Raw genomic sequence first — 14,585 nt, 5'->3', positions numbered from 1 at the left:
AGACCAACCACTTTCAGAGGGTGGAGATGGCTGCTGTTCTCAATAAATACCTCATCTCTATTTTCTGACACACAGTTGCATTCAGAGTCACCCAAAGCACTGAGTTCATTGAATTACACCAGATTCACTGATTTTCATGGCTCTAGCCTATCTCCAGGATTATGTGCTGTGCTCTTACTTCACACTGAATTTCAGCTTCTGAATACCTGAGAACCAAGTTCCTTTTAAAATTTACCCTAAGGGAAAGCCAGTTACCTCAGCTGCGTATAAGCACTGAGGTTTGTTCCCTTCCTGAATAGCATTATATATATATTGAGAATGGGAAAAAAATTACAAGTGATCAAAAACATTAAACATGAGGATTATCACAGGAAAGATTATACATAAATCCTTATATGCAGCTCCTTAACAAAAGAACACAAACTGCAGTACCATGTCAAGCCCAAGCAATGCCAGGCCCAGGAGCTTACAGCATTGTACTGGCTCATTCTGTGACTCTTCGTGTCAAGAGAAGGCACCCTGAGGTTCTCCAAAGCCTGCAGAATATCTGTCTCTGCTGAGAGGATAAGGATTCTCAGCAGAATTTTTCATCATCCTCCAAGCAGATGTCTCTTTGTATTTTATGGAAAAAAAAAAAAGTTTTTTAAGTGAGCATGAATAAACTATATCACCCAGAGAAATAAAGAGAACAGAAAAGAGAGATTCTACTGAATTCTTTTTCTCCCTTTAGAACCATTATATATAGCACATCTGAAGGGAAAGCTTGTAAGATAGTACTGAATACAATATAAATGTTACTGAAAATTCAGAAAAAAAGAAAAAAAGAAAAAAAAACTTTTATTTTCACTTCAACTAGTCTTTCCTGCACTTTTTGCCCACCTCTTTCAATTAAAATCCAACTTTCCTCATGCACACTGCTCAGCCTCCTCATTTCCAGCAATTCACATCATGAACTATGCCTACTTATATGAAAATGTTCTATAAGAACTTCTTCTTTCATTCAAAGGGAGTAAGAGTTATCCTTAAACCAGAAAAAAAAAAAAAAACCAAGCAGATAACCAAGGCCATTTCGTAAAGGATGTCACCTTGAGAGCATGGGCAGGGACAGAACAGACTTGTACTAAGCCTTCACATGTACCATCAGTGGAGATGCCTGACTGGGAAATGTCACTATAGATGTAAAAGTGAGGCTGGTGAAAGGATGTTATCCAGAAAAGACACTTGACTCTCCATCTGCTCATAGAACCTGGCTATTACCACTCAAGTGACACTGCAAAGCCAAAGGTTTTTCTTAACAAAAATGTAGCATTAGAAGCAACAGCTCGAGACTTCTCAGGGTTTCTAAATCCATAAAACTGGAATTGAATAGAAAGGAGAAAGGCACTTTCATGTGCTGAAGGTGGACTGAAAATTTTAATTGCTATTCACGTTCCAAGAGCTTTAGCTTATACACACATTCATCTTACCTGAAAAACCAACCGTGCCCAGGAACAAGACTATTGCAGTGACATGTTTCTAAATTTGGCATTCTACTAAGTCACCATTAGAACTTATGACATGAAGATGAAGCAACTAAACACTACAGAAGACCACAGTATGAAGGGAAGCTTTGATGTCTGTGCACAAGCTAACTGTAAACGTAACTCATCAAAGTACTGACTTACTGAGGCTTAAGGTTATTGACTTCACACTTCTTCAAAGGAAGCTATTTAAGAAATGAGACTAAAGTGTGAAGCACTTTGATCTTTCCGCATAAAATGCAAGGTTTTAACCAAAGTATTAATGTAGAAATTAATATATTTTCGTAGCAAATAAAACTTTTTTTTTTATTGTAGCATTTACCTATGAACATGATTTTGAATTCTATGAACTATTTTGGAGTAGACTTTTTTTTTCATTAACCCACACATCAGCTCAGAATTGTGTTTTAAGTGACCACTCCTGATCCTTCCTGTTTCCTCTTTCTTACAATCACTGCTCCTTCTCCTCCACCTGAGACATCATTAAACTTGTTCATGCATTTATGTGTGTTCACGTACTGATGACTTTCAGGCCATTTACTTTGTTGATATTTCTAACACTGATGGTAACTACTTTTTATCGTATTAAGTTTATCACATCTCAGCTGTGATAACAACATTGAGTTGCAATCTCATTTACATTAGACATAATTTAATCCAAATGAAAATGCAACAATCTTGAAGTAAATCGTCAGCAACTAAAAGAGCCTCAAACTTCTTCCATAATAACAATAAAATGCAGTATTTATAAAATGTCCTTACTTTTTCCAAATAATTTATAATATAATACATGAATATTATAGAACTTGTATTCAGGCAACTTAGATGAAAACATTGAAATTATTACAGACTCACATGCTCCTACATGAGATAGAATTATGGCATGTGTAGCCATTTTGTATACATATTTTGCATTTCACTAACTTAATTCAGATAAAAAACAAAAAACAAAAAAAACACCAATAAGAAATTCACAATAATTTATTTTAGAAGAGTAATGTTCTGATTTTAGGCGCATTGTTGCTTTCTAATTTTTATTCGGAAAACTATTTCTTAGCAGGATTGGAAGTGTGGAATTGCACTTTTTAGTAATAAAATAAAAGAAAATAAAAAGGATGTGAAGCATAGGTCATAAGTTTTGTCCCCATATCCAATCTAGATGAGAATAACTCTTCAATTATTTCACGGTTTCTGAAAAGATTTTTTAAATACAATTTCAGGAATGTTTCTCACTAAGACTTCCAGATATTTCCCCAAATATTTATGGCAAAATAGAGCTAAAATGATTTCAAAGCTTTACATTCTTGTCAGAAAGGTCTTTTTTGGTTTTTTTGTTTTAAGACATTTATACAATTTTAATGAGAACAAAAATAAAATACAGTCCTATTGAGCATTTCCATTATTTAGGAAACAGATGTTTTGTTCCCACCGTTAGGATCCCTCACAGTACTACTCTGAAGCAGTAGTTGTTTGACAAATGGGTGCATCAATTGAGAACTATAAAGTACATTGAATATTGTACTGCACAAGTAAAGACCGTGTCTAGGAGAAAGGTACAGCCTATATAAGCAAACCCAGGTTTAGCACTCAATTTGCAGCAGCATAGAACACAGTCATCAAATATCTAATTTCCTAGAAAAGCATTCTTGCAGCTTTCCAGTATAAACTACCCTAACATCAATCCCTGGGCTGAGGCTGCTTTAGCAAACACATCTCTCTCTACAATCGCATCACTGCACTGCAGTGCTGATGTGCTTTAAAGCCTCATGCACTTACAGCAGATCTAACTTCAGCACCATGGGAATCCAGATATCACTTGTATGGTAATCTGTAATTAGAAGCAGCTAAGAAACCTGGAGGAGCATCTCTTGCTACGCTATCTTTAAAGAAGTATCCAGGAGCAATACCATCAGTCACATGTCAGCAGGTTTTCAGTTCAATGAGTGAACTGATTTTTGCTGTCACGTTTATTTATTTAGGGAAACTAGTAAAAAGCTTATTTTGCTGTGCAGCATCTATATAATGCAAATAAACTCATTCTCTCAAATGTCAAATGTAACTCTTCAGTGAATTATGGTTGGTTTTTTTTTTAGTATTTAAAGCATTTAGCAGCTCACCTTACTGTGGAACTCAGAGAAAATATTACATTTTGGGATGCAGAGAATTTCACTGTGTATTCTGTTACTGAATCTTTGTGCTTGAGGACCCCTTATAAAATCACATGGCAGTCTCCAATGTGATTTTCTATTTCTTTTTCTAAAAATTAGTTTTCCATATGTTTTCAATAAATGACAATAATTAAGTAATTCTGAATGAATGTTGGAAAAGCTTGGCGTGATGCACAAGCTCTGAGGGCCAATAAAACTGTTTGCAGGAGTATAGGAAGTTTAATAAATGTGCTTGTGATTGCATTCTCTTATAAAAGGGCAACCACTTCAATTTAATTATTGAAATGAAATTGAAATGTTAGTGCAGACAGTCCAAATTCAGAAACACACCAAATCCATGACTACTTCTGGGATCAAATACAGTATTCTGTCTCTCTGCAATTTTTTAAGCCATTAGAGATCCTTGTTCATTGTTTCTTCTTTTTAAAATAATACTTAGAAAAAAATTCTAACTACCTCAACAGCACGGTGATTTAGAAATTCTGCACTCATTTTCTGTGTGCTTTTTTTCCCTACAGTTGCTAACTTTCTGAAAAAGAAAAATTGCTATTGACCGTGGAGATCAACAGCACTAGAGAAGAGCAGATTTAACAGCAGATTAGAGCCAAAAGAAGCCTCCAAACGCTATATGAGCAACCCAGTTTGTTTTCTATTCCTACCCAAATGGCAGTGAAGACATACAGAGCCTGCCAGCCCTGTAACACAGTAATTCTCAGTAGGGTATTTTACTTACACACTAACAGAAACACTGAGCAATAGGAACCTTTACTACTTCAGTGCTCTTTTATGAACAATTATTGTAGTAACAATGTTTTCAAATTATAAAGTTACTGATGTTTTTAATTTCTGTGAGAGCAACAAATCAAGGAATATTTGGAAAGGTTTCTGAGAATACTTTTGTATTTCCGTGGGCAGGCAGTCAGCTCTCCCCCTTCTGTCTGACACATGTACAGATCCTGTAGCAGATTGTGAAATACTCCTGAGCACATTTCTGCCACGGGAGTAATGGGGAGTGGGGGATTGTTTCTGTTTGGTTTTGTGACTACGCTTTTGAATTTCAGACAAGGATACATACAATTCTGCAATGACTAAACCAATTAAGTGCTAATTGACTTTCTAGCACCTATGAAGAGGTAATTCACCCATCCCATCTCCCACTGTAAACTGCAATGACTATTAAGGAGACAGCTTATTAAGTGGATTATTAAGCACAAGATCAGTATTGTAGACAAAAGTAGTAAATGAATAGTCCTAGAGTATTTGTTAGTGAGAGCAAATAAGGATCTGAGTTTTTAATGGATGATTCAATCTAGGCTCTGTGCTCTCCATTCACGCTGTGGCTGCTGTGTGCTGCAGTCCCGCCTCTCACTGCCAGCCTGCATCGGGATGATAATCAGTCACTATGAAAACTCATTAGCTCCACAGCAATGAGTCCTCCACTGCTGAAGCTTGGTGCTGCTCTTAGTACCATGGCAATGATCTCTAACTGGATGTCCCAAACTCTCCCATCTCTGATAGGACTAAATATCTCCAGAATATCCACTTCAGATACTCTAGTAAGTAGCTGTGATGTGTTCCAAGCCATCTTAATGCTGAACTAGAATTTAAGTGCTAGCAAAAGCTTTACTCTGTTGCCTCTTTGTAAATCTTTTTAATACTAACCTTCTTATCATCACTTAATGCATGCTACTCTTTGGGCATCATAAATCTTCACGTTGGTGAGCATGTTGTGTTCTTACTATGGAAAAAGAGATTATAAAGTAACATCCTTAAATATTTACAAAGAAATGTTTTCATCTTGAGGGTAGAATGCTAAAAATAGCACAGCAGTGTCATTGTATTTGCCTAGACATTTTTCTTTTGTTTACTGCTCCAGAAAAATGTAGTGCATTATGAAGAAAAACAGATTTCAGGTGCAGATTTCATGTTAATTTTTGTCTGAATACTGCTATATATTAGCTATTCACTACAATACACAAGGAGTCTGACTCTTTCTTATTTTTCCTTATCAAAGCACAGTCAAACAAATAAATAGCTGTTAGAAACAAAACAGAATCCTTACTAGGAGGCTGGATATCAAAAATTTAGAAAGGCAAGTTATAAATGACACAAATACCATTTTGGGTGGTTGATGCTCTTGTATAGCAGCATCTGTTAAAGAGCACATACAGAAAACCTGTGATTAGCTATTCACAAAAACTGTTAAAAATCAAGCATTTAATCAGACAACAGGGAACATCATACTGGTATTCATAAGTTAATCTGGAACATAATTTTTTAAATGTTTAGTGAACCACTATATTTTAACTGCAATCAGATGTTTATATAACAGTGTGTTATGTAAAATGTAAATTTCATTATTTGTACAGAAGATTACTATGCTCAGATCTTAATTTTTTTGTTGTGAACAAAGATAATGTATTTATTAATCAGTGTTTAACTGAATATACATAGGCAGGAAAAGTATTATTGCAGAAAGTCACCACATTTAGGATTTAGATGCTGCTACTTTAAACTTACTTATGTTGTAAGAAACAATTCTGTTAAGTGTCAGAGCAGCACAAAGCTGAGCAGATGAGGAAAAACTCCATTTTATTTTCTTTCAATCTAACTTATGCCCTGTGAACTACAGTACAGGTAGCAATATGATATAACAAGAAATAAAGTTCTCTATCTATTTTAAATCCAAGTTTAAAGCTGCAGTTGAGTAGCTTAGAGGTTTTTACCCTAGTTACTATATCATGTAGGCGTACATAATTATACATACACACATCTATCATTATATACGCTGACGTTCAGATTCCAAGCAGTGTGAATTGCTGTGCTGCCCTTCACTCCAAAAGAACGCAAATTACACAAAGGCCTCCTGTGTGTTACTTCATTAATGCACTTTGCTCTCGTTACGTTGGTTTACAGACACATTTCACATTTCAAGAGAAGTACTGTGAGCAACAGGAGAGCCAGGGACACAATCATAGCATCCTGATTATCTGAGCTTGGCAACACCTGTCAAGTGGAAAAAAATACCATCCTCCGTCAGGTGGGTTTTGGCACAAAAGCAAGCAGTGTAAGCAGTGGAGGAGTGTAAGCAGTGCTCCAGAAGTTTTCTTCTAGAATATATAAAGCTCAGAAATGTCATACTTCATACCAAGAAATAAAAGTAAAACCTCCTCATCTTCACAAACATTTTCTCCACTCTCAACTGGAACAATCATACAGAGAGGTGGGGTCAGGGGAACAGGGTTCCTCATCAGCACTGCCAGGACTGAAGTTGCAGGACAAATTGACAAATACTGTCCGTATCTAAGCAATTATATGAAGTACACATGTTGCCATTTGTCCTTTCACTAGTAACAACAGAGACACTATAATGGTTCTTATAGAGAATCTACAAGTGCAAGTGAAAAGAAGCAAAACTTTTTGAGGTAAGTGATTGCATAGCACAGCAGCCTACCAAGCCAGATTAATGCAGACCTGGAAGAAACTCCTCTGTTTTCTCCAGATTTCCAAGAACTAGCATCATTTATTATCACTGTTGTTCCCCAGTTGTTATTTCTTCCCTTGTTTGTTTTCTGAGGCCTGCCAGCAGTAAGGTGTTTGAAGAGTAGATTCAATAGCTCTCCTCAGGTTTTGATGCCTGCTGGATTTTTCCCCATGTGGCATGACTGTTTTCACCATCAGGGCAAAGAGAAGAAAAATAATAAAGGAAAGAAAAGCACTTACCCATACATGCTTATTTTAGTCTGTGATTGTATCACCCATCCTACTCAATGAAGGAATCCTAATGGCAAAAATACAGGTAAACACAGACTACCAGAAAGAATTGCAGCCTAAACTGGGATTGTGACCTCAGCATTCCTCTCTGCAGTCCATCACAGGACACTCAAACTGTGCCTGAAGGTCTTTTTCTGGGAGATTTTTTTTTTTTAATGAAGACATAATTAGGTTGAGTTGATCAATAATCTTTTTTTTTTTTTAGACTAACCAGACAGAGACACATTATACCATTAGAATATACCATTGACAACACACCCCAGACTATAACTGCTTCACTACGGAGTGTGCACGATGCTGCTGCCTCATCCATTCTCCACTACATAGAACTCATTTACCAATGCAATAAAACCTAAATATATATTTAAACATAGATATCACAAATATCACAATTTGTGCACAAATCATACTGAGTATTGCTGTCCTATAGGACTTACCACAAGCTCTAGGTTCCTGAACTTCAACAAAAGCTTGCTCCTGTACATGACCATGCTGTCTGGGAATCAGTTCTACACAGAAACATAGAAACTTGTGTAGTGAACAGAGCTCACACTTTGCAAGGGTTACCAGCTTTGATGAGATTCAGTTCCAGCCTGAAGTTTTATTAGCTGCTCAAAACCAATTTAAACTACTTCTCTCACTGTTTGTTTGACTCCTACCGTTGTACACGTGTTAAATTAAATTCCCTTTGCCCTCAAAATTAAGGCTGTGAGTACATCACAGAAGTGGAATCATTTAGCACTGGATATGCCTTTCTAGCAAATTCTAAGGCATGTCTTGCTGTCCGCTATTTACAGTCATCTATGTTAGGATGCCTTCTTCTTTTTTCCTTGCAAAACAGAGTAACAATACAACTCTGATTTTTTCACTTAACTCAAAAGTAGAAGAGTTCATTGCTACCTTCCATGGCTTCCTCAAAATAGTCACTGTAGAGAAAAAAATTTCACTCTTCTCTAACACTGAACCGATTCTCAGAAAAATATTGCTACCTGCCCTTCTAATTTCAGTCTCCTGAGACTTTGCACGTTTTCTGAGGTGAGGAGTTATGCAACTTACTCCTTGTTATGCATCAACAGAAGCTTTCCAGTTTTAATAATCACTCTCTGTGCTGACAATTAGTACAGTTTTATAGTATAATTAGTAATTTATTCCAACCATGTTCAGAAATATCTCAATGCTATCCATTAGCAGCTGTACTATAAAAATGCAGTAGTCAATAATGTATCATTAGGAAAAAATAATGCTTAATATTAATTTTAAATTACAAATTGAAAAAAAGACAAAAATATTTCTGGTGTCCATTAGTTTTCCTTCCTTCATCTAAGTTCAGTCACCTAATTACACTCCTTTGTCTCATTCTGATGCTGTAAGGCTTCCATAAATGCCATTAAACAGAGAGATACCACTTTCACAAAGTATCACCCAAGCTTTAAAGGCATTTTAAAGGAATGCTAGGAATTTCTAGAACTGCCCTGTCCTGTGCTCTGTGAAGCACAGTTCAATGTCTTAATTGCACTATGCCATGCCTGCCATCATTTTCCTCCATCTAAACTAACCTGGCACTTCTCAGCACTACGTTGCAGCAAGCCTTTGGTGCATGCACAGCTGAAGTCAATGAAGAATAGTTTCCTTTTCTGTACCTTTAAAAGTAAACTTGCTAACCTCCATCCAGAACCATTTCCAAGCCATCTCCCTACTGCATGAGTCACATATACTGTGCTCTCTCTTTGGGATTTTATATTTGTTCTTTTCTGTCTTTGTTGTTTCCATTAGTCTAAAGCAAAAGTTATTCAGGCTGAAAGGACATATTTGTTCTCTGTTAATGAAAAACCATAACATTGCTCTGCAAAGAATTCCATCAAGCAGCTTGTGCTGAATCCCAAGCAGGAAACTGCTTTCATCCACACTCGAAACAACGCTCACAGCACTCTGCTGGAGAGCTATTACAGAGGTGTGAGACACAACAATTCTGCGCACAATCACCAGTATAAATAGTTAAGAAAATAATGAGCAATGACTAGGAGGAAACTCACTGCAAATATATTCTGCAAAAGTAAACCAAAAATAAGTAGTGTTTTCAAACAACAGAATCAATTCAGTTCCCTTCATTTGTATTATTACTATTGTGTGTTACAGACTCAAATTAGCCCCAAGGAAGGGTGGCAAGTTTATAGTTCAGCCCAGGATCCTGATGGCCGCTGCATTTGTACTGTTGTTGCACCTGAACAAAACCTGTGTTCAAGAGATGCCAAAAGCAGACAGCTTAGACAGCTGCTAGAGAAGGTAAGTCTGCCCAATGAACTCCTTGTGGTCAAAACATTTCCCACACAAATCCACTCCTTTCTGTCCAAGTTCAATATATATGGTGTCCTAAAGTCTTATCTAACTGGACTATTTCTTCAGGGTCTATCCCCTATCTGTGTTTTCAGAGCTTATCCAAATTTGTCTGTTTTCATTCTAGCACACCTCTGCCAAACCAAGCCACTTAACCTAGCAAACTGGAGTTGCATCTACTCTTGTGCATTCCTCCCAAAACTTTTCCTTAAACAAAGTCAGGACTGATTTGCCCTGTGTCAAAAGTTACAAGATGGAGGATTTGAACTACATCTTCTGCTTCAATTATATGTCTTTTCAAGGTTATTCCTTGCCTCTCATAAAATAATAATGAAATGCAGGCACAACAGCATGATCAAAGCAGGCTGTACAAAGGAGGAACATGCTAAGCTGCTTTTAGTTATTTCCTCACTTAATAATATTTATTTCATTCTCTGGTGATGCAAGTTTTGTCCAAACAACCCAAGTTTTATTCCCAGTACCATCCACTGTTGTCAATACTATAACTAGTGAAGTGTTATTTTGTATGAAAAAAACGCTACAACCATTAAAACACAAAGTACTGTCCTGCATTCTCTGCATAGGTAAGTAAGTTTATAGTTATTGTAGTGCATAACATCAGAGCCTGAGATAGATGAGTTGAACAGCAGCAGCAGAAAGCAACATAAAACATAGACAAAAAAAAACATATTTTTAACATACTGTATTTTTTCAGTATTGTTCCAGCTATAGAAAAATAATGCCAGTGTTAATATAGTGTCAGATCCTGCAGATTTTCTCTCCAAAAAGCTTTGTGAATTTCAGCGGGGACTTAATTTCAGGTTTTGACCAAGTCCATAGCATGACATGCAGCTAGGTAGTTTCAGAAATTTTTCAAAGCTTAACAATCCCTTTCTCAGAGGAAAGTTGAAACAGGGGGAAGGAGGCAGAATACTTGTTAAAAAAGAATGACTGCATTTGAAAAATATTTTATTTTTACAACTGGTGAGCCCATTGCTTTCTTAATAAGTGCTGTTAAAAATACAGAATTTATTCTAGAGGAAAGTTCTTGCCTTACTATAGTGGAAGTGCTAGCAATAGCTACAAAGTCACTTGCTGTACACGCAACAGTTGCCTGTACATTCACTACTTCTCATTGGAAAAATAAAAAGCTGTTCTACCATTAAGACAACTGGCTAAATCTTCTAATCTTATACCCATTTATAAAAACACAAGCAAACACCAATTTAACAATGAGTGCATCCTAGCTTACATCATGACAATTTCATGTTTTCATGAGTTATTCTATCAGCACCTACTAGCTAAAAATGCACTTCATAATGAACTCAGAAAACCTATCAAAAAATTTTAGTCCTGCTCCTCCTGCAGTGCCTGGAATTAAAAACATGCTACATATAACACTGAAGAACAGTCAGCACCTACCACAGAAGACAAAGCAGTCAAGATTTCCATGCTTAACAGTGTTTTTTTCCAGCCCATCAAAAGAGGTGTTGAAAAGATCTCCCCATCTACCTCAAAACAACTATCAAAATCCCATATGGCTCTAAGATCTTACTTTTGCTATTTCTCTGTTAGCCCTATTTCCCAAATTTCGTACTGTCATGCAGTTATGAAGTTTAAAACTTATACTGTGGTATAAATGGCTCACAACTAAAGCCTGGCTATAAGCACATTTTATTGCCTGACATCTAACTACCTAACCAGGAATAAAAAGTAAAGCAACAAAAAATGCATTTAGAGAGTGTTCTTCTTTAACAGGTTCAGAATATGTCCCAATCTATTGAAGTTTTAAATCTACGGACTCAGAGGGATTTCCAGTATGTTTTAAAAATGGAAACACAAATGAAAGGGCTGAAGGCCAAGTTTCGGCAAATTGAAGATGATCGGAAGACATTAATGACAAAGCATTTTCAAGTAGGTTTTATTTTAACAATAACTTTGAAAGCCTGCTGGCAGCAATGTACTAAGCAGCAATGCATGGACTGCTAAGATCTCAGCTTGAAATGCTCACACAAGAGCAACATTAAAAATGAAAAGCATAATAAAGTTCCTTTATGATGATAATCTTTTGCTCTGTTCAATTTAATTGTGCTAGGAAGTAACTATTAATTATTAAAACATTAGAGAAATGTCACTAGAAACATAATCCTGTTTTGTTTTGTTTTTTTTCTGTATCAATGTGCATGTCATATTGAAAAATTTCTATTCATTCAAGATGCAGTGATAAATGGGGAGATCCAAAGGAACTAATAGCAAATAAGTAGAGAGTTCTGCACTTTTTCTGTTACCTGCTATTTACTGCAGTTGAAGAAAAGAAAGCCTCTAATAAATCGCTTGTTGTAATTTTAGCCAGTACAATTAAGATCTAATTTCATGTCTGAAGGTTTGCTATTTTGAGTTTGGGATAGGGGAGCAGGGCAATCATTCCCAGTCACATCTGTGTGATTACAAAAAGACTTCCAGGGAATTTTAATGACAAGAAAAAAACACGAACCAACTTTTTCCTGAGTAGGAGGTTTGCAGAGTTCACAAAATAGCATTGTATACTCTGAAAAGAGTTATCTGAAGTACTCTTAAGGAAAACAAGCTACAAGAAGAAAATATGTTCTTCAAACACCAAGCATATTAAATTGATATTTCCAATCTGCAAGACAGGAAGAAAAAAAAATTCTTCAGATTAAACTATTTTTAACCAAATATATATTTTTACGTGTTATGAAACAAAATCAATGTTAAATAATTGCATAGCTAATTTCTTTTTCAGATATACTGAATATCCAAACAGCTCTTAGTAATATCAGGAATTATTACATTAATGATCTGACTACCAAAAAAATATTTTCTGTCATCATTTGTTATATATTAGAGTTTGAGGATATCCATTCAGTCATTTTCAGGCAGTAAGAAATGTCTGCTTTTTTCTTTTATTGCTCATTGCTACACCACCACCACATTTGTGTAATGTCATTATATATTCATTACGTATACTGCATTCCTGTTGCAAATTTCCTTGGGAACAAAATATCTAAATTGACTGTCTGATGCATGACATCAAAGGTAGTAGATTTCTGCAGTACTGACCTTTTAAATATTCGATATTTGTATTGGTCAGTCATTTAACTTCTGTTTGACAGTTTGACAGGTGGACAAAACAGATTTCTAAACAATCAAATGATAGAATAACTTGAAAGGTCAACATCACACAGTATTCTGCTGGCTTTCTGAAATTTGATCTACTAAATTTCCAGTACTTTATCTGACCTGAGACAAAGAAATTCATTCTTAATATAGCATTACCTCATATACCAGCAGGCACAAAGTGCTAGGATATGTCTACCATCCATTCATATTGCAATACAATTTAGTTCTTGTGCCACCATAGTTCTTGTGCAACCATAGTGAGTGTCAGATGACACTGCGTTTGTTTTTTATTTTTGATGAAAACACCTGATTCATCTTTATAATATTTACTGCAGAAAGATGTTCTAATGTTGTGGTTCCATATTTATGACAGCCAAAGAGTGCAAATTTGATTCAGGTCACAATAAGCACATGGTCATACTTCTGTCAAATCAGCATTCATGCTGGGCATAAGATAACTAATCTCCACAAAAAAGTTGATGGAGTTTATTGAAATTATACCTCATCTGGAATAAAACTTATCAGGAGTAAGTTCTAATTCTCTTAAACACATTATTCTGCTGAATTTTTACAAACTTTTTATTTTCTTCCATCATGGTTTACCCTTGATTTTTGATAGTTTATGGCTTCTCAGAACCAAAGCCTTTGGCTTCTGAAGCTCTGCTTCCCTTGTCACAAAACCTACTTTTGCTGTCATCAAAAAAACATAACTATATATTTTTACAGATAAAGTAGACTAAAGCTGATTAATTCTCATTAATTCACTTATAAGTAATATGCTTGAATTTAAAATGCTAATTTCTAGCCATTAAGATGACCTATGTGCAAAATACCCTTCCAGACATCAAATATAGGTCTTTATTTTGGACAAATAATAATTTCAATATGAAAGGCATTGTTAAGGCTACATGGATAAATTAGCAGAGTGGTGAATAGATGCTGCAGACCTCTCAAGCAATTTTCAAAGCTGTTTGAGAGTTAAAAAAACAGAGGTAGATTTTCAAGCATCTGAAATTGCCAACCCCTTCCACTTCTTTCATACCTTCTTATTAGCAAAGCATTCTGTTTAGCATTACATTATTTTTGAAATGTTTTATCATGTTCACTGCATCCTACAATACAAGTGATTTAGATAACTGTGGACATGCATCTCTGTGACTATGCTAACTTCTGACTTTATTTGCTTCTGCACCTCTTCCTTGTGCTTAAACTCCCATCTAGTTCTCTTTCCCTTTTAACCTGCCAACTACATTCCAGCCATCCTCCAGGACTGTACTTTCTAATCCCTTCAATAGCCCCTCCCAAGGTGTTCTCATCCATTCCCAGTCTCCATTATCACCTAATACCAGTACATAACATGTCTGTATTTCCACCTTTTTTACTGTTTTGCTCAGTCTTGCATATCCCCATGTCTGTAAGCATTTGCTCATAGACATCCTGCTGTTTTCACAAATTACAAACAGATATGCAGATCTCCGTGTAAAGATGATACATCAAGGACAAACCTGCATGCTTCTCATAAACCAAAATATTACTATTGCAAGAATAAATAAAAATAAATAAATAAAGGATGAATAGGCACTATATGTTGCAACCAGAGAAATTCTCAAAGAACATGACAGCAAAGCCTGAGAAAGGGTCAGCCAGA

General features: G+C 35.8%; 2 protein-coding genes across 2 annotated transcripts in view; one reads left to right on the top strand and one right to left on the bottom strand.

Moving 5' to 3' along the window:
* The window catches only part of SLC30A7 (solute carrier family 30 member 7), a 508,373-nt gene that overhangs the window by 284,380 nt on the left and 209,408 nt on the right, over positions 1–14,585 (bottom strand). The gene's annotated exons all lie outside the window — the stretch shown is intronic.
* Positions 1–14,585, top strand: part of OLFM3 (olfactomedin 3) — a 47,095-nt gene that overhangs the window by 24,629 nt on the left and 7,881 nt on the right. The window contains exons 2-3 of the mRNA XM_065746594.1: positions 9,599–9,745; positions 11,555–11,710. Of these exons, the coding sequence (XP_065602666.1) occupies positions 9,599–9,745; positions 11,555–11,710 (303 nt within the window). The remainder of the gene's footprint in view (positions 1–9,598; positions 9,746–11,554; positions 11,711–14,585) is intronic.

This window comes from Cyrtonyx montezumae, unplaced genomic scaffold, assembly GCF_038088225.1.
Source record: "Cyrtonyx montezumae isolate F1298 unplaced genomic scaffold, pur_monq_1.0 scaffold_1, whole genome shotgun sequence".
Taxonomy (NCBI): Eukaryota; Metazoa; Chordata; class Aves; order Galliformes; family Odontophoridae; genus Cyrtonyx; species Cyrtonyx montezumae.
The sequence above is the reverse complement of the archived record's forward strand: the minus strand, read 5'-3'. Positions and strand labels throughout refer to the sequence as shown.